The following is a 20,099-nucleotide window of genomic DNA, read 5'->3' on the forward strand; positions in this document are numbered from 1 at the left end:
TTGGTGGTGTTTGAATATAGAAGAACCATATGTCCACCAGGTACAGAATGCTAAGGTCACAGAGAAAACATTGTTTCTCTGATGCTCCATTTTGTGAGATCTGAGTAAGTTAAGAGCTTTAATCTAACTGCACATTTGAGGAATGTAACGGTTTCTTGGGGACAAGAACTTCACCTCATTTATTATTTTTCTTTGCCTAACACAGGGCCTCTTATAGATGTACCATATGTGCTGAATGAATGAATGAACTGACCTGATGTCAAGAAAGAGCAGGTTAAGGATAAATTTACCGAAACCCATCAATGACCTACAAATAGATTTATTAATATAACGACTGTAAAATGAGTTTAAGTCAGTAACACGTTGGGATCTTGCTTAAATGTTGTGATCTTCTCTTTTACAGCAGGATCTTAGTTTTTTAAACGGCTCTAAATCTTAAATACACGCTCTAGAAGTTATCAGAACTGGCCCTCCCAGCAAAGCCCTTCCCTCTGTTGTGTGCAAGTGTGTATGATTCTGGCAGGCAGAGCCTTAGTGAGGTGCTGAGGCAACTTTCCTCCACCTCTTAAGTTAAAGTCTAACACATCACTTCTTTGAAAATAGCTTTTAAAAATTGTACATACATCTTTGACGAGTGTCTCCTCTTGGGCAGTCAGTGTCTTAGGCACAGGAAACTTGCATTAGTTGATGACCAAACTTGTGAGTTCATTGCTGGCTTCAGTTTGCTGTGGATAGTGTTGCTTCTGGACTCAGGCCGTGAACTCTTTTGATCCAGGACTTGGCATTTGCAATAGCTTCAAAGGTCAAATATTCTCAAGGACTTTAATTCTTCAACTTATTCACTCGTCTGTATCCTTCCTAGCCATGATCAACAATTTATGTTAAGTCTCTTTGTTAGGTCTTGGGGATAGAAAAAGGCCCTTACTCTCAAGGGGTGTGTAGTCTGTAGTCCGGTTGAGGGGACAATTTATAAATCTGATAAGACAAACTGGTAAGTGGCATCTGATTGGTGAAGACACATGCTATGCCAAGCCTTGCTCTTGGACTTCACACTTTTTGAATTAAAAAATGTTTAGGAATTTCCCTGGGAGTCTAGCGGTTAAGACTCCAAGCTTCCACTGCAGGAGCTGGGCTTTGATCCTTGACTGAGATCCCAAATGCTGTGTGGCCAAAAAAAAAAAAAAACCCAAAAGATTTTTAAAAAATTTTGAATAAGGAGGAATGGATTTTAAGCAAGCACCATTCATTAATGGGTAAAGATGAATGAATTTTAACTATATGAACTTTTAATTTACATATGTTTTGCTCAAAGAAGAGACCAAATAGAGCGCCACTAAGAAATCCTGCTTGAAGAGAACTGACTGGCCCTTGGGGCCCAAGGAAGTGTGTGTTTATCTATTATAATAAAGAGGAAAAAACCTGATAATTTCCCTATGCTTAATCCTTCCAGTATCACTGGGGCAGTGGTCGTGTTGGTTCCCCACTTCAGGCTCTTTTTTTCTAACTGACCTGTGTTGTCCTGGGTAGGACTCTTCATGCCCCCTTGCTTTGGTTCCTAGAGTGCTCTCCTGGGCCGTGAAAGCCTGCCTCCTTTCCTCATTCTCTCCTTACCCCATCACCCCCACTCCCCACCCCCACCCCTATTTCCTGTGCTGCTTTTCTTCCCTTTCCCTTCACTTCCTTCCCTTTTTCATGAGAGGAAGTTCTAGGGCTGCTGGGTCTAAAGAACTCATCCTCACTTGGGTGGAGTATCCAGGCTGGTGATGGTCACAGTGAGGATACTTTAAGTATTAATACAAGAGGCAATGATCCAGGGACCTAGGGCAGCCGAGGACATCTGTATTTGAATTCCCACGCCTTGAACATTACTGTGCCCCTTACAGCCTTGCATCACATTGAGTAATTTCTTTTGCCAGCACTGTTTGTTTAGGTTTGTTGGTGATTATCCTATCAGGATTTTGGCTAGAAATTAGCTTTCGGATCAAAGAGGCTGCAAAATTTCCATGATAACACTATTGTATTAGTTTTCAATCAATAGTAAAAAGGATATTTTCTTGGGGGTGGGGGGGAGACCTGTGCTACCACTGGCCAGTGTCATGAGAGGAGATACGCAGCATATCACTAGCCAAAGGAAAATTCAAAGTTCAAGCACGGTTCCTATTGAATATGTATCACTTTTGCACCATCATAAAGAAAAAAAAAGGTAAGTCTGAGCAACATATCAAGTTGGAGAACATCTGTACTAGTAAGTATTAAAAGTTGTAAAAAAAAAAAAAGAGGCTTAAGAATAAAATACAATTTATTAAAGAATATTGTACACATAGATATGGAACATCTTTTTATCAAGAATTTCAACACCATAGCAATACTAAATTGTGTTTTAATTTCTTCATGTATAAAAGATGTGCTGAAAGATGCATGCCTCAACAGTTTTTATGTTATTGAATATGGCTGTAGGTGACATCCTTCTATATAAAAACAAACTGCACAGCATCACATAAAGAATACAAACATCTTAAGTTCATTCATACAGTCATTTCTCTAAACTCCTTAAGGAGAAATTTAAATCTTTGCTCAACTCTAAAATTCAACAAAATGCTCGAGTTTCTCAGGAAATAAAAAATAACCAATTTGTTTTCTGACCACTAACTACCCATTTCTTAATATATATCTCTGACCCAAATTAAGTCCTTTGCTAAAGGAACAACCTACATCAGGTTCAGTCTAAACATAGTTTTCTAGAGGGTTTTCAAGTATCTTAAAAGATTTACCACTTATGGTAAAAAAAAAAAAAAACTATTATATAAATAGAACACATACATCCGCCTCAGTAATTTCTAGAATGTGTATTGTCCCAGCATTAAGCAATGGTGGAAATAATATGCCTTTAAAATCCTACAGATTAAAAGGCAAAAGATGCTAAGCTAGATGCTGGTTTTCTATAAAGATGAATTTGTGCAAAACTCCCTTATGCTCTGGGAGTATGTAAGCCTGGCATTAGCTGTTTGCATACTGTAACAATTTAGAGCATTAAATAAATAATGGGAAAACTGCATCACTCCACTGAATGGAAGAATCACCGATTCTTAAGTTGATTATTTATTCATGAATCACTGACTCTTATTTTTGCAAAAGCTGTACCCAGAGATCCATTCAGTGTTGTTTTTCCATTTGAATGTGGTTTTTTCCTTCCCTCAACACTAATGTTGAAAACCAGTTTCTATATAAGTGAGCTGCTATGTTCTGGACCATTGAGCAGCATTGAGTAGATCCAAGAAAGAACTAAACATCCTTGTTCATTTTTCCCTCAGCTAAGTGTTAAGTTTTTGACCTGCCAGGTTCTCTGCTTCTGCTTTGATTTCCTATCTCACTTGATGACCATGTTAGAGCTACTTGTAATCAAAAGTCTGAGTTACTCTCCATTGGGAGAATGAAGCAGCCACGTGACATGATGTCAGTCAGCGATTGGAAAGAACTGCTATTTACCTTCCCGGAGGCCTCATTGACCTGATCATTAGGCTTATAGCTTAGATATTCCTGCCACAGGTAATATCTCATTGAAGGTGTGTGCTCAATTGAGATCCATCCCCAGAAACAGGTTTTGAAGAGGAGAAGGGAAAGGAGAGCACTGGAAGCTGAGAGGAAGGGGAAGGCCACGGGACAAGGGATGCGGGGTGCTATGAAGTGCCAATGGCTGGCTTCTGTGAAGCAAAGTGTTAACACCGCCATTGTCAGGCGCCTTTAGAGACACTGAATTTTCTGCCTTGGCTAACTACAAATTCCTATTTTTAGGGATAGCTTACATAAATCAGAATTAGATTTGTAAAAGTCTTTAATCATGTGGACTCCTCTAAATTTCAAAATGTGTTACGTACTTCCCAAGGAAAATCAATAAATAAAAGCAAAGGTTGAGTATTTGCAGAATCTTCCAGGGTTTTCAGTAGTTTTCTTAGCTTAGTTAAAAACAAGAGGTAATAAATATCAGAACTCAAACTATGTATAAATTATAAGTGAAACATGTCCTTGCCCTCAGCTGTTTAGATTCCACTTATTATAGATACATCCCATTTATGAGGTAGTCAGATTCCTCAGATGTAATGGGACGAGCTTTTTTAAGTTTCTGTTTCACCAGTCGTAGTCGACAGGCAACCATGAGAAGCAGCAAAGCAGTGATAGCCAAACCCAGGGCCAGAGGCAGCACTGCACCTGTGCAAGGTCAGAAATGAACAAGGGTGAGTCAATGATTAAGAACAGTAACAGCTACAATCTACTATATGATAAACACTGTGCATGCACTGTTTTATTTAACTTGAACAACTCAGTAGGTACTTGTACTACTAGAAGTACTATTAATACTACAAGTAGGTACTTGTACTACCTCTGTTTGGCAGATTAACTGAGGTACAGAAAGATTAAGTAATTGGCCTAAGAGCACACAGCTTGTAAACTGAGGTCTGGGTCTCAAACACAGACTTCCTTAAAGCCAACTTGTGTGTCAAGTTCCTACGAGATGCATATGCCAACAGCGGGTACAAATGTTGTAGTCAGACTCCCCTATATCCAACTTTAATAGACATCCTGTAAACAGACAACCGTAAAGACACTGTAGCCATAGGAAATATTTTCATTGTAGCTTACATTTATGGATTCATACATGATCATTCTCCATTAAAATAAATATGGACGAACTCCTGATTCCTTGCTCTGGTTAGGGCTTAAAGACATTTTTATTTCCTAAAGCCAGAGAACCTACTCTCAGCCTGTAGAACCATTATTAAAAACTTGAGGAAGTGACTTCCCTGGTGGTCTAGTGGCTAGGACTGCGCTCCCTATGCAGGGGTCCAGGTTCAATCCCTGGGCAGGGAACTAAGAATCTAAGAGTTCAGGCGCTGCAACTAAACATGCATGCATGCTGCAACTAAGACCAGGTGCAGCCAAATAAATAATTTTAAAAAAGGCAAAAAAATCTCTACTTCTCCTTCATGGGTTTTTTCCCTGTGGGGTTGGTCCTAGACACCTAGACTAGAAGCATCTTTTAGAGCCGTCCAGGAGTCCAGAAGGGACAGAGTGTACCCCAGATCAGTCTGTCTTATCAAGCTCAGCAGGGTCTATTCTTAGTCTGCTTTGCTCTGTAGTCAGGCCAGGCTTGGAGATGGTATGGTGGAAATATTTTTAGCTACAGGGGCCTTGCCAACTGGTGGAACTAGAAGAGCAAAAATCTCCATTGCATAAACTGACTTCATAATATTTTCTTTCATTTATTTATTCATTCATTTTGCATTAATAGCCATGTGCCTGACACTGATAATCAAAGATAGTAAAGAGTGCTTTATACATGAAGTAATTTAATTCTCACAACCACCATATGAGTTCGTACTGTTTGTATCCCCATTTTACAAATGAGGGAACTAAGTTATCGAGGATTAAGTGACTTGACTAAGTATGGGACGTGGTAAAACAGTACAGTTTCAGAACCACTATTTATACCACTTCTTCAAAAGTTAAATGAGAGTATTTTCTAATGCCATTTTCTAATGATCATTTTCAAATCTGGGTAAGAAAGACATTTAAATGAAAAGATACAATAAAGTATTGTAGTTACTATGGTAGAATTATATATGAAGTGCAGATATAAAAAGGAGTGGTCCATGCATCTGATTCCTAGGACGTTTGCTTGCACGATTTAGATGACTGATGGACCTTGTTTAGGGTAGGCGAGGGAGATTATTTTTTGACAGTTTCATATTGAGATGCCTACAGCCATGAAATTAAAAGACGCTTACTCCTTGGAAGGAAAGTTATGACCAACCTAGATAGCATATTCAAAAGCAGAGACATTACTTTGCCAACGAAGGTCTGTCTAGTCAAGGCTATGGTTTTTCCTGTGGTCATGTATGGATGTGAGAGTTGGACTGTGAAGAAGGCTGAGCGCTGAAGAATTGATGCTTTTGAACTGTGGTGTTGGAGAAGACTCTTGAGAGTCCCTTGGACTGCAAGGAGATCCAACCAGTCCATTCTGAAGGAGATCAGCCCTGGGATTTCTTTGGAAGAAATGATGCTAAAGCTGAAACTCCAGTACTTTGGCCACCTCATGCGAAGAGTTGACTCATTGGAAAAGACTCTGATGCTGGGAGGGATTGGGGGCAGGAGGAGAAGGGGACAACAGAGGATGAGATGGCTGGATGGCATCACTGACTCGATGGACGTGAGTCTGGGTGAACTCCGGGAGTTGATGATGGACAGGGAGGCCTGGCGTGCTGCGATTCATGGGGTCGCAAAGAGTCGGACACGACTGAGCGACTGAACTGAACTGAACTGAACGCCAATCTAGGTAGAATTTTTCTATTTGGTTCTTTGATTAGTTGGGCTTAAATATGTGAAGGGTTGGGACTTCTCTGGTGGTCCAGTGGTTAAGAATCAGCCTGCCAAATGTGGGAGACATGGATTTGATCCCTGACCCGGGAAGATTCCACATGTCATGGAGCAACTAAGCCCATACACCACAACTACTAAGCCCGTGTGCCGCAACTACTGAAGCCCGCATCTCCTGGAGCCTGTGCTCTGCAACAAGAGAAGCCACTGCAAGGAGAAGCCTTCACACTGCAACTAGAGAGTGGTCCCTGCTCACCACAACTAGAGAAAGATCGAGCACAGCAGCAAAGACCCAGCACAGCCAAAGTAAGATAAATACATAAAATTTTTTAAAAATATGTGGAGCCCTTTAGAATTAAGGTGGTGGTTGCAGCTACAAAACTGGGTGAGACTTCCAGAGAGAAAGGGAAGAGAGAAGAGGGCCAGGAACAAGGCTCTAGGAGACATCAACATTTAAGAGGGCAGACAAAGAAGAGAACCAGAAAGCATAGAAAGAGACATGTCAGAGGGATGGCTGGCAACCAACCGAGTGGGGAGTCCTGGAAGCAGAGGGCTGAGGCTATTTCAAGAGGACAGTGGTCAGCAGAATCGAATGCTAAGGAAAGGTCAAGTGAGGCGAGGCCTGGAGAGGCCACTGCGCTTAGCAATTGGGAGTTCATTTACAGGGAGATTGAAGGCTGAGGGATGCTGTTTTGTTTCTTGTATATTTTGAGAGCTGAATGTGTCTAGGGGAATGAACCAGTGGAGATTATAAACATGGGGAGTTAATAAATGATGGAAAAACAAACTTGAGGTGATAAGGAGCTGCATCAAGGTCGGGGGAGGGATACTGACCTTGGAAAGAGGGGATACTTTTCCTTTAGCACTGGAGGAAAGGAAGAGAGGGTGGAAGACTTCCCTGGTGGTCCAGTGATTAAGACTCCACACTCCCAATGCAGGGGACATGGCTTTGATCCCTGGTTGGGGGACTAAGATCCCACATACAGCACAGTGGGGCCAAGAAAAAAAAAAAGAGAGAGGGTGGGTACTGACAGGTATTGGGGGCAAGTAACTGAGAAAGTTCACTCCTGATGGTGGTGGTGGTTTAGTCACTAAGTCGTGTCTGACTCTTGCAGCCCCATGGACTGTAGCCCGCCAGGCTCCTCTGTTCATGGGATTCTCCAGGCAAGAATATGGGAGTGGGTTATCATGCCCTCCTCCAGGGGATCTTCTCAACCCTGAGATCGAATTTGAATCTCTTGTGTCTCCTAAGTTGACAGACAGGTTCTTTTCCACTAGCGCCACCTGGGATAGCTTTGATTTTCTGAGCTTAAAATCATTCCCAGGTATAGCTGGCCTCCTCTCCAAGACAAGAGGAGCTGGAGCTGAGTACACACTAATGGCATTTCAAACTCTGGTGTATTTGTGGAATCCTAGGTAAAACTGAAGAAAATTCTCAAGAACATTCTGGAATTGTCTGGGTTCAGGAGGATGGGATGAGGAGGTTGCATCAGTGACTCTTGATACAAAACAGTGGTTTGAGTGAGGCCAGTATTCCCAAGGGCTTCCCAGGAAGCTCAGTGGCAAAGAATCTGCCTGCCAATGCAGGAGACGCTGGAGGCGTGGGTTCGATCCTTGGGTCAGGAAGATCCCCTGGAAAAGGAAATGGCAACCACTACAGTATTCCTACCTGGAAAATCCCATGGACAGAGGAGGCTAGGAGGCTACAGTCCATGGGGTTGCAAAGAGTTGGACATGACTGAGCATACATGCACAATATTCCCAAAGAGAATTGTAAAAGATAAGAGTCTGTGATAAACCAACCATCTAGAATTTGACTCTTGAGCTGGTGCATACATTCCAGTTTCCTAATGGTGACCCTGAGGAAAGAAGTTCTGAAAAGGCTCAGTTTGGCCCTGAAGGTGTCAGTTTTCCTGCATCTTCCAGTACTAGTCACAAACATGGATAGGTTACAAAGGAACTGGATGAAAAAGAGATTTGGTCAACCCTAGGAATCTAAAACCATTTCTTACAAACTGGATCCCGACACCCAGCCCCAGTTCTGCTTGTTCAGAGAAGGAAATTGATTACAGGCTGCCTTTCTAAATGCATATGACTTGTTTGAAGATGAACACCAGCGTTCAGGCTTCAGGAGAAGAGAGCTATGATCGAAGACCCCAGTCCCAAGAATGGGACTCAGAGGGAGCTATGGCAATCATAAAACAGCATATAATCTAAGGGGATTTTCTGTTTGCCAAAGTCAGATACGGCTTCCCAAGTGCTCCGTAGTAAAGAATCTGCCTGCCAATGCAGGAGAGGAGGATTCAGTCCCTGGGTCAGGCAGATCCCCTGGATAGGAAATTGCAACCCACTTCCAGCATTCTTGCCTGGGAAATCCCATGAACAGAGGAGACTGGCGGACTACAGTCCATGAGGTCACAAAAGAGTTGGATACAACTTAGCAACTAAACAACAACAAAAAGTCAGGCATAGGGTTGCTCTACTGTCATATCTGATTCCCGGCTAATGAATCAGGAATGATTTATTAATCAATTTGATGACAAAGAAGATGATGCCTCCCATAAAGTATTTGCTAGGATACTGAAAGTTATTTTCAACTTTTAAATACTCAGTTGGCATACTTTAATGCTTTTAGTTCAGGTAATTTAAAATTTCCCACCTTCTTCTAAGGGCTTCCCAGGAGGCACTATTGGTAAAGAACCAGCCTGCCAGTTCAGGAGACATAAGAGATGCAGGCTTGATCCCTGGGTCTGGAAGATTCCCTGGAGAAGGGAATAGCTACCCACTCCAGTATTCTTGCCTGGAGAATCCCATGGACAGAGGAGCCTGGCAGGATACAGTCTATGGGGTCTCAAAGAATTGAACACGACTGATGAGAAACACTGGGCTGGAGGAAGCACAAGCTGGAATCAAGATTCCTGGGAGAAATATCAATAACCTCAGATATGCAGATGATACCACCCTTATGGCAGAAAGTAAAGGGGAACTAAAAAGCCTCTTGATGAAAGTGAAAGAGGAGAGTGAAAAAGTTGGCTTAAAGCTCAACATTCAGAAAACGAAGATGATGGCATCTGGTCCCATCACTTCATGGGAAATAGATGGGGAAACAGTGGAAACAGTGTCAGACTTTATTTTGGGGGGCTCCAAAATCACTGCAGATGGTGACTGCAGCCATGAAATTAAAAGACGCTTACTCCTTGGAAGAAAAGTTATGACCAACCTAGATAGCATATTGAAAAGCAGAGACATTAATTTGCCAACAAAGGTCCGTCTAGTCAAGGCTATGGTTTTTCCAGTGGTCATGTATGGATCTGAGAGTTGGACTATGAAGAAAGCTGAGCGCTGAAGAATTGATGGTTTTGAACTGTGGTGTTGGAGAAGACTCTTGAGAGTCCCTTGGACTGCAAGGAGATCCAACCAGTCCATTCTAAAGGAGATCAGCCCTGGGTGTTCTTTGGAAGGAATGATGCTAAAGCTGAAACTCCAGTACTTTGGCCACCTCATGCGAAGAGTTGACTCATTGGAAAAGACTCTGATGCTGGGAGGGATTGGGGGCAGGAGGAGAAGGGGCCGACAGAGGATGAGATGGCTGGATGGCATCACTGACTCGATGGACATGAGTTTGAGTGAACTCTGGGAGATGGTGATGGACAGGGAGGCCTGGCATGCTGCGATTCATGGGGTCTCAAAGAGTTGGACATGACTGAGCGACTGAACTGAACTGAACTGAACTGAAGAGACTTAACACACACACACGCACACACACTCTTCTAAAACACACCATGCTAGTTTTCTCAGAAATGAGTTAAGTAGATGAACTGGGTATTCTGTTCATAAGACTGGGAGTGACACTCAGGTATATAACAATTAGGACAGGCACCGGGCAATTAGAACCAAAGGTCTCTGGACACATCTGGCCATGGAGGCAAGGGGCGAGCCCTGTTCTCTGTGTCTGTCGGCAGGGGGCGGGCTCTTCTTTTTTCTTTAGTTTATTTTTTGGCTGCAGCACTGAGTCTCTGTTGCTGTGAGCAGAGGCAGTGACTCTCTGGTCGCGCAGGGCTGGCTTCGCATTGTGGCGGCTTCTCTCGTGGTGGCGCACAGGCTTAATTGTTCCACAGCATGTGGAATCTCCCCGGATCAGGGATCGAACTGGTGTCTCCTGCATTGGTAGGCAGATTCTCAGCCACTGGACCACCAGTGAAGTCCAACAGGCTCTTTTTATTTAAATATCCTGGGACAGCTATGTCCAGCAGGTCCGCAGACCGGGCAGCATCTAGATACTTGATATCTGGATTATTTTATTATTTATTATTTAAAATTTTATTTATTGTTAAAAATTTATGTATTATTTAACAATTTTATTTAAAAATTATGTGTGACCATTGTTACGAGACTACTTCTAGGATAGAAAGGAAGTCTTCTCAATGTTTAGATCTGTAGCTTAATAATATTTGGTTCTCCTAAACTTTATTTTACTAATTAGTTTGTGAGATTTAGGATCAAAATCTACCTTTCTACAGGACTATGTTGAAAGTGTTTCCTATCTAGTTAAGAATAACCTAAACCATGACATTATAGTTTTCTTTCTACTTACTAAATATCCCCTCTACCTCCTGCACCCTTTCCCCATTCCTGTGTCTTCCATCTCTTGTTACTGAAGCACTTGGAGAGAGAACGGTACACTCTAACACCTCTGCCCTTGTTGATCACAAATAACAGTCATAATAGCCATCATTTATATGGCTTATTGCATGAGCCAAGCAATATGCTAAAAGCTCTATATGATGTCCTATCTATTCTCCCTAACAGCTCTGTGAGGCAGGTATAGTTATTACACCCGTCTGACCAATGAGGAAATTGAGATGCAGAGAGAGAAGATAACCGGTCATGGAGTTAGTGATGGAGCAGGGGATTTGAACCTTGGCATCTGATCTGGAAGCCCATGTTCTTAACCACTGTGTCCTGAGTACTACTCATTCCACAGAATGTTACCCCTGGAAAGGGACTGTAGTGATCATCCTCTCCAGTCAACTCAGAGAACAGAAAGCTGAGGACCAAAGCTGTGAAGGTACTAGTTCAAGAGCCCTAAGATGAAGTGTGATATAGAAGATGAGAATACACAGTTTTTCCAACCCATATACCCTGTTCTTGTCATGAATTCTTGCAGATTCAGTTAATAAGCTCAGCTACAGGATACGTGGTTCTGCAATTGTTCTGACTCTGCAATGAATTTCCAAGGTGAACATTTACCTGCTTCTGGGGCTGGGTGTTCCCCTCCTCCTCGATTGCTCTTTGACTCAAAAATATAATTTTCCTCTTTTCTGTTCTTCCCTGAGGAACCACCATCTGCGGAAAATAAATAAAACATATTGAAGGTGCATCAGAAACTTCAGGAAATAGACATGAAAATACAGCCTCATATATATATATGTATATATATACATATATATATTAAGGTAGGGCTTAAAGAAAGGACTTACAGGCTTTATTTCTTCAATAAACATAGGCCTACGTTTGATACTAAAACACGAGATAACCAATGTGACCAACCGAATAAAGCAGAGGTGAGGCTAGTGAAAAACCACTGGACGGAGACGGGAAACAAGCTCACCACTCCAGAACTTACCCCTCACTCCACCCCCACCCCTACCCCTCCACCCAGAGAAGGAAGTGAAAAGCTCAGCTAGAAAAGTCAAGGGTTAGGTTTGGACTTTATACCATAGAACGCAAACAGTCCAGAAACATTTTTTTCTTTAGAAACTAAACACATAAGTCACTCACAAATCAACTTCACTTTCTTACCTCAATGCTGTTTGGCAGGCATTAATAGCTCTTTTGCCTTTTTTTTTTTTTTCTAGTTAGTCTCAGAGAGGTTCAGTGCTTGCCCGGTTTCATTCTGGTAATCAGTGAGTCATAGGGTTGAGATTTAAACTCAGATGTGTCTAACTGCTTGTTGGTGGAAAGCAGCACTTCTGATTTAATGATAGCTTGTTCATTGTTCAACTGTCCTATTCAGTTATAACATACTCCTGAAAACCAGCACTTCTGCTTTAATGACAGCTTGTTCATTGTTCAACTGTCCTACTCAGTCATAACATACTCCTGAGAGCAAATGCAATAGAAGATTAAATCTTAGAATTTTCATCTCAGGTTCTGCTGAGCCATGGTTGTATCATTCTATTATCTGCCATTTAGGAATTCATAGAACTTGTGTGCTTAATGATATTGACAATATTGTAATGAATGAGTTAGTGGAGTTACCCTCAGGCTGAAGTGTAATTTCAGGTGAGACTTTTGCAAAATAAAATGCTCAATGGAAATGAATCAGAAGTGATCTGCTGATGTGAGGAATTTTATGAAGAAACAAACAAACAAAAAACTGTAAAGCTTCTTCAGCATATTGAAAACCAGGGACATGACTTTGCCAACAAAGGTCCGTCTAGTCAAGGCTATGGTTTTTCCAGTGGTCATGTATGGATGTGAGAGTTGGACTATAAAGAAAGCTGAACACCGAAGAATTGATGCTTTTGAACTGTGGTGTTGGAGCAGACTCTTGAGAGTCCCTTGGACTGCAAGGAGATTCAACCAGTCCATCCTAAAGGAGATCAGTCCTTAGTGTTCATTGGAAGGACTGATGCTGAAGCTGAAACTCCAATACTTTGGCCACCTGATGCAAAGAAGTGACTCATTGGAAGACCCTGATGCTGGGAAATATTGAGGGCAGGAGGAGAAGGGGATGATAGAGGATGAGATGGTTGGATGGCATCACCAACACAATGGACATGAGTTTGAGCAAACTCTGGTCGTTGGTGATGGTCAGGGAGGCCTGGCATGTTGCAGTTCATGGGGTCAAAAAGAGTCATACACGACTGGGTAACTAAACTGAACTGATGGGACCAGATGTCATGATCTTAGTTTTCTGAATGTTGAGTTTTAAGCCAACTTTTTCACTCTCCTCTTTCACTTTCATCAAGAGGCTCTTTAGTTCTTCTTCACTTTCTGCCATAAGAGCAGTGTCATTTGCACATCTGAGGTTATTGATATTTCTCCTAGAAATCTTGATTTCAGCCTGTGCTTCACTGAGCCCAGCATTTCTCATGATGTACTCTGCATAGAAGTTAAATAAGCAGGGTGACAATATACAGCCTTGACGTACTCCTTTCCCAATTTGGAACCAGTCTGCTGTTCCATGTCCGGTTCTAACTGTTGCTTCTTGACCTGCATACAGATTTCTCAATAGGCAGGTCAGGTGGTCTGGTATTCCCTTCCTTTAAGAGTTTTCCATAGCTTGTTGTGATCCACATAGTCAAAGCCTTTGGGGTAGTCAATAAAGCAGAAGTAGATGTTTTTCTGGAACTCTCTTGCTTTTTCAATGATCCAACACATGTTGGCAATTTGATCTCTGGTTCCTCTGCCTTTTCTAAATCCAGCATGAACATCTGGAAGTTCACGGTTCATGTACTGTTGAAGCCTGGCTTGGAGAATTTTGAGCATTACTTTGCTAGCGAGTGAGATGAGTACAATTGTGAGGTAGTTTGAATATTCTTTGTCATTACCTTTCTTTTCTTTTCTTTTTTTTTAAACATTGCCTTTCTTTAACAAATAGATTCAAGGGATTAGATTTGATAAACAGAGTGCCTGAAGAACTGTGGATGGAGATTCATGACGTTGTACAGGAGGCAGTGATCAAGACCATCCCCAAGAAAAAGAAATTCAAAAAGGCAAAATGGTTGTCCAAGGAGGCCTTGCAAACAGCTGAGAAAGGAAAAGACTTAAAAGGTAAAGGAGAAAAGGAAAGATATACCCATTTGAATGCAGAGTTCCAAAATAGCAAGGAGAGATAAGAAAGCCTTCCTCAGTGATCAATGCAAAGAAACAGAGGAAAACAATAGAATGGGAAAGACTAGAGATCTCTTCAAGAAAATTAGAGATACCAAGGGAACATTTCATGCAAAAATGGGCACAATAAAGGACAGAAATGGTATGGGACCTAACAGGAGCAGAAGATATTAAGAAGAGGTGGCAAGAATACACAGAAGAACTATACAAAAAAGATCTTCATGACTCAGATAACCACGATGGTGTGATCACTCACCTAGAGCCAGATATCCTGGAATGTGAAGTCAAGTGGGCCTTAGAAAGCATCACTATGAACAAAGCTAGTGGAGGTGATGGAATTCCAGTTGAGCTATTTCAAATCCTAAAAGATGATGCTGTGAAAGTGCTGCACTCAATATGCCAGCAAATTGGAAAACTCAGCAGTGGCCACAGAACTGGAAAAGGTCAGTTTTCATTCCAATCCCAAAGAAAGGCAATGCCAAATAATGTACCAGAATACTTTATATTTAAAGGCGTCAGCTGATTATAGCTCATTAGATGATATTTTCCAAAGAAGTTAGGTCAATGAAAGAGGACCTACTCCCTTCAAAATAAGTTTGTGGAAATAGCCATCTGATTATCTTCATTTGTGACAAGTACATTTCTTTAACTAAATCTTCCATTCATTTGAGAATCCAGTTGATTCCCACCACCATGCAGGAAGACAATAGACTATTCAGAATGAAAACATGATATATGGGGCATGTGAAAAAAAAAAAGAAACCCTTTAAATATCCTTTGTGAGAATGTCCCCTCTGAATAAAATACTTTCCATGATAATCCAAAGATCGAAGTTGCTCACTCATTACCTCCAGAGATAAGTCCAACAGTGAGGCTTTGGCATATTTAGCATGGGAATTCGAGAAAGTACAGGCAAACCCCCTCACCTCCATACAGAAATTGTGCATTCTCCTAAGTCCATGCCAGAGAAGGCAATGGCACCCCACTCCAGTACTCTTGCCTGGAAAATCCCATGGATGGAGGAGGCTGGTAGGCTGCAGTCCATGGGGTAGCGAAGAATCGGACACAACTGAGCGACTTCCCTTTCACTTTTCACTTTCATGCATTGGAGAAGGAAATGGCAACCCACTCCAGTCTTCTTGCCTGGAGAATCCCAGGGACGGCGGAGCCTGGTGGGCTGCCGTCTATGGGGTCGCACAGAGTCGGACACAACTGAAGTGACTTAGCTTAGCTTAGCTAAGTCCATGCTTTAATCCGGATCCTTAAAAAATTTGGCTAATCTGCTGGGATGAACATGTATTCTAGTTTAAAAAAGAAATCCAGATTCAGGGTCAGGAGGGAGGCTCAAGAGGGAGGGGACATATGCGTACCTGTGGCTGACTCATGTTGATATATGGCAGAAACCAGCATAATATTGTAAAGCAATTATTCTCCAGTTAAAAAGTTATTAGACTAGTCAGCAAATGGAAGAAGGTTGTTAGAGCGTGGAATAAAAAATTTAATTATTAAAAAGAAAAAACAACCCAGATTCAGTGTGAATGGGGATACCCGACCATTTTTCTAGCCGATCTGCAGAGCTGGAAACCAGATGTCTTTCCTTCGGCTGGGTCCACACAAGAGGACTGCCTTGTTAACAGACGACTTGGACCACACAGAGAACAGGCCTTAGAGCTGCAACCACCCCGGAAAACAATCCAGCCATTGTGCTTCTGCATCACGAGCAAATGCCAGCCCCGCTGTGCCTCTTTGAGTACAGAGCATGCGTTCACCGGTGGGACTGAATATTCGCCCACACCCTTAACTTCATCCTTAGTAACATGCTTGGCATAAATTCCTAACAGCAGGCTAACTGGGTCAAGGCATACATACAAGGCTTCAGAAACTGCCCTCTGGAAGACTGTACTAATTTGAATCCCACCAAAAGTAGGTGAGACACTTCTCTATACACTTATAAATATTGTTATGTTTTCACCTTTGCCAATGTGGTAGATTAAAAACCTTCCTCTCGTTACTTTCTATACTACATTATTAGTATTAATCTTAGTATCTCTTTAGCGTGTCTTCAGTGAGTTAAGTCAAGTCTTATTTATCCTCCCAAGCCTGTGCGGGAAGGAGGGAGCGGAAAAGTCAACTTGTCTATATTTACTGTACTAGCTGATGATCCTTGTAAAACACTGGTATAGGTCACAAGCCATAATGCATTAAAAAAATTTTTAATGAATGGGTTTGGTCTTCATCACTTTGTGCAGGCTTTCTCTAGGTGTGGCGAGTGGGGGCTACTTTTTGCTGTGGTGCGTGGGCTTCTCACTGCAGTGGCTTCTCTTGTGATGGAGCACAGGCTCTAGGCATGTGTGCTTCAGTAGTTGTGGCTCTTGGGCTTTAAGGTGAGTAGGTTCAGTGGCTGTGGCTCAAAGGCTTAGTTGCTCTGGGGGATCTTTCCAGACCAGGGATTGAACCCATGTCTCTTGCACTGGCAGGTGGATTCTTATCCACGGCATCACCAGGGAAGTCCCCAACAATGCATTTTTAAACCTACTTATATTATGCTGAGTATAACATAATTTCAACTCATAGGAAGTCAGAAGCTTCGGATTCTAGTCTGGTGGTTCAGGGATGACGGAAGAGGAAGGAAATGGGGGCTGCTGTCCAAACAGAAACCACACATTGTGGGAGGCCCTTTCTAACACTTTCAAGGCTCTGTTCTTTTCTTCCCATTTTCTTTACCCTGGACTTTAAAAAAAAATATTTTGACTGTCTTAGTACCCAGACCAGGGACTGAACTTGTGCCTAACCACTGGACCACCAGGGAATTTCTACCCTGGATGTAATAATTTTGTGATTTTGATGGAATTTAATAACATGAAAATATTCATAAGTGAGAAAAACGTTTTGTAAAATAATATCTTAATTTTGTTATAAGTGAATAAATGTACATGTGTCTGTATATACATTTTGTTGTGGATCACAAAAAACTGTGGAAAATTCTGAAAGAGATGGGAATACCAGACCACCTGACATGCCTCCTGAGAAATCTGTATGCAGGTCAAGAAGCAACAGTTAGAACTGGACATGGAACAACAGACTGGTTCCAAATAGGGAAAGGAGTATGTCAAGTCTGTATATTGTCACCCTGCTTATTTAACTTATATGCAGAGTACATCACGTGAAATGCCGGGCTGGACGAAGCACAAGCTGGAATGAAGATTGCTGGGAGAAATATCAATAACCTCAGATATGCAGATGACACCACCCTTATGGCAGAAAGTGAAGAGGAACTAAAAAGCCTCTTGATGAAAGTGAAAGTGGAGAGTGAAAAGCTGGCTTAAAACTCAGCGTTAAAAAACCAGTATCATGGCATCCGGTCCCATCACTTCATGGGAAATAAATGGGGAAACAATGGAAACAGTGAGAAACTTTATTTTTTGGGGGGCCCCAAAATCACTGCAGATGCTGACTGCAACCATTAAATTAAAAGACGCTTGATCCTTGGAAGAAAAGCTATGACCAACCTAGACAGCATATTAAAAAGCAGAGACATTACTTTGCCAACAAAGACATTACTTTGCCAACAAAGACATTACTTTGCCAACAAAGGTCAGTCTAGTCAAAACTATGGTTTTTCCAGTAGTCATGTATGGATGTGAGAGTTGCACTATAAAGAAAGCTGAGTGCTGAAGAATTGATGCTTTTGAACTGTGGTGTTGGAGAAGACTCTTGAGAGTCCCTTGGACTGCAAGGAGATCCAACTAGTCCATCCTAAAGGAAATCAGTCGTGAATATTCATTGGAAGGACTGATGCTGAAGCTGAAGCTCCAATACTTGGGCCACCTGATGCAAAGAACTGACTCATTGGAAAAGACCCTGATGCTGGGAAAGATTGAAGGCGGGAGGAGAAGGGGATAATAGAGGATGAGATGGTTGGATGGCGTCACAGACTCAGTGGACATGAGTCTGAGTAAGCTCTGAGAGTTGGTGATGGACAGGGAAGCCTGGTGTGCTGCAGTCCACGGGGTTGCAAAGAATCGAACACAAGTGACTGAACTGAACTGAACTGGGAGAAAATGCAACAAATTGTTAATGGTGAGTTTTGCTAGATAATTTTACTTCTTCATATTTTTCTGTATTTTCCAAATTTTCTACAGTAAATACATTTTACTTTAGTGATTAGGAAAAATAATATAAATGCTGCTGCTAAGTCACTTCAGTCGTGTCCAACTCTGTGCGACCCCATAGATGGAAGCCCACCAGGCTCCCCCATCCCTGGGATTCTCCAGGCAAGAACACTGGAGTGGGTTGCCATTTCCTTCTCCAATGCATGAAAGTGAAAAGTGAAAGTGAAGTCGCTCAGTCGTGTCCAACTCTTAGCGACACCCTGGACTGCAGCCTGCCAGGATCCTCCGTCCATGGGATTTTCCAGGCAAGAGTACTGGAGTGGGGTGCCATTGCCTTCTCCGTATAATAGAAATAATAACTGGATATTATCTCGCTGCATCTATGAAACTCCATTCTTTACACCTTCACAGCCCAAGTCAAAGGTTTATTATTAAAAAGAAAAAAATAGAGACGCAGGGACTTCCCTGGTAGTCCAGTGGGTAGGACTTTGCACTTCCACTGCAGGGGACACTGGTTCCATACCTGGTTGGGAAAAAAGATTTCCTGTGCCGCTGAGTCATGGGATGAATGACTCCCCCACCTGCCAAATAAGGAGGGCTAAAAATATATTTCAGATTGGGTGTCAACTCCCATTCACCAATGGTGGCAGCCTAGAGCATTACTTGCAAAATGATTCTGAAGCTGTCTTCCCCCACCCCCCTCCTCACCCCCACAGAAGACAGAACTGGGATCACAGAGCAGGATCTAGCATGGATTAGGGCTTGTGGAGGCCTGCATGAGTCTACGGTTATTTATCTTCCCTGAAACAGACACCAGGCTACACAGAGCCTTCGGGGTTATCACTGAAACCTGTATTAACCAATGAGGAAACTGAGGTTCAGAGACATGAAGCAACTCCTCGGGGTTCTAAACACAGAGCCGGGACTAGACCTCATGAAGGAGACTGGCCTTGGGTCTCCACTGTTTTCAGCTAATTCATTCACATTCACACGTGCCTCTCCAAGAAAGTGACGGAGCAGGAGTTCACCCACTGTGGCCTCTGAGAACTTCGTTCGGTCGGTCAACTTCATCCCTGTTGCCAAAGACACCTGGTCCCCCCGACTCTGCTTCTTAGGTAGCTCTCTTCTCCATATAAACATTTCATACAGAGAAAATGGATTAAGACAGTCCAAGCCTTGTATGAAGTGACAAAGTTCTCCCATTAGGTGGCGGTACCAGCAAGGAATAGATAAAACAGGTCTCTGAAAGGCACTTGCCTAATGGTTTAGTTATTAAGATTCTGCCCTTCCAGTGCAGAGGCTGTGGGTTCAATCCCTATTTGGGGAAAAAAGATATCTGTGGTATGACCAAGGTTTTGCTCTTTTGTTTTGTTTTTTAAATCTTTTGTAGGGTATTTTGTAGATATATTTGTATCAAAGCACTTTAAAATTTACAAAGTAGATTAGAAGGAAATATTAGAAGTTAATGTCAATACAAGGGTGGTATTTTAAGTTATTTCCATTTTCATTATTTGCATCTTCTGGATCTTCTATAATGAACAAAATAGTTTCATAAAAAAGTTACTGAAATAGTGAGAGATTATTTTGGTAATATTTTGTCTGTGCAGTTCGGCCTCTTGTCTGATTGAGAAAAGATAATGGACCAGTGTGGAAGAGAAAGGAGACAGGCAGGCCCTTGATATTGTTTCTTATTTAAATGTGAAGGGTGTACTAACAGGGGGTCTGATGATCAAGGTGCTGGGTGCTTTCTGTCTTTCCATCAGTGACCAGGTCTTT

At 42.1% G+C, this 20,099-nt stretch overlaps 1 protein-coding gene across 1 annotated transcript in view; it reads right to left on the reverse strand.

The window, feature by feature from the left end:
* Positions 1-2,281: 2,281 nt before the first annotated feature.
* LRP11 (LDL receptor related protein 11) overlaps positions 2,282-20,099 on the reverse strand; it is a 57,941-nt gene continuing 40,123 nt past the window's right edge. Inside the window, exons 6-7 of the mRNA XM_027551809.1 lie at positions 11,623-11,718; positions 2,282-4,206 (exon numbers count right to left, since the gene is read on the reverse strand). Of these exons, the coding sequence (XP_027407610.1) occupies positions 4,052-4,206; positions 11,623-11,718 (251 nt within the window). The 3' untranslated portion in view covers positions 2,282-4,051. The remainder of the gene's footprint in view (positions 4,207-11,622; positions 11,719-20,099) is intronic.

Source organism: Bos indicus x Bos taurus, chromosome 9, assembly GCF_003369695.1.
Source record: "Bos indicus x Bos taurus breed Angus x Brahman F1 hybrid chromosome 9, Bos_hybrid_MaternalHap_v2.0, whole genome shotgun sequence".
Lineage (NCBI taxonomy): Eukaryota > Metazoa > Chordata > Mammalia > Artiodactyla > Bovidae > Bos > Bos indicus x Bos taurus.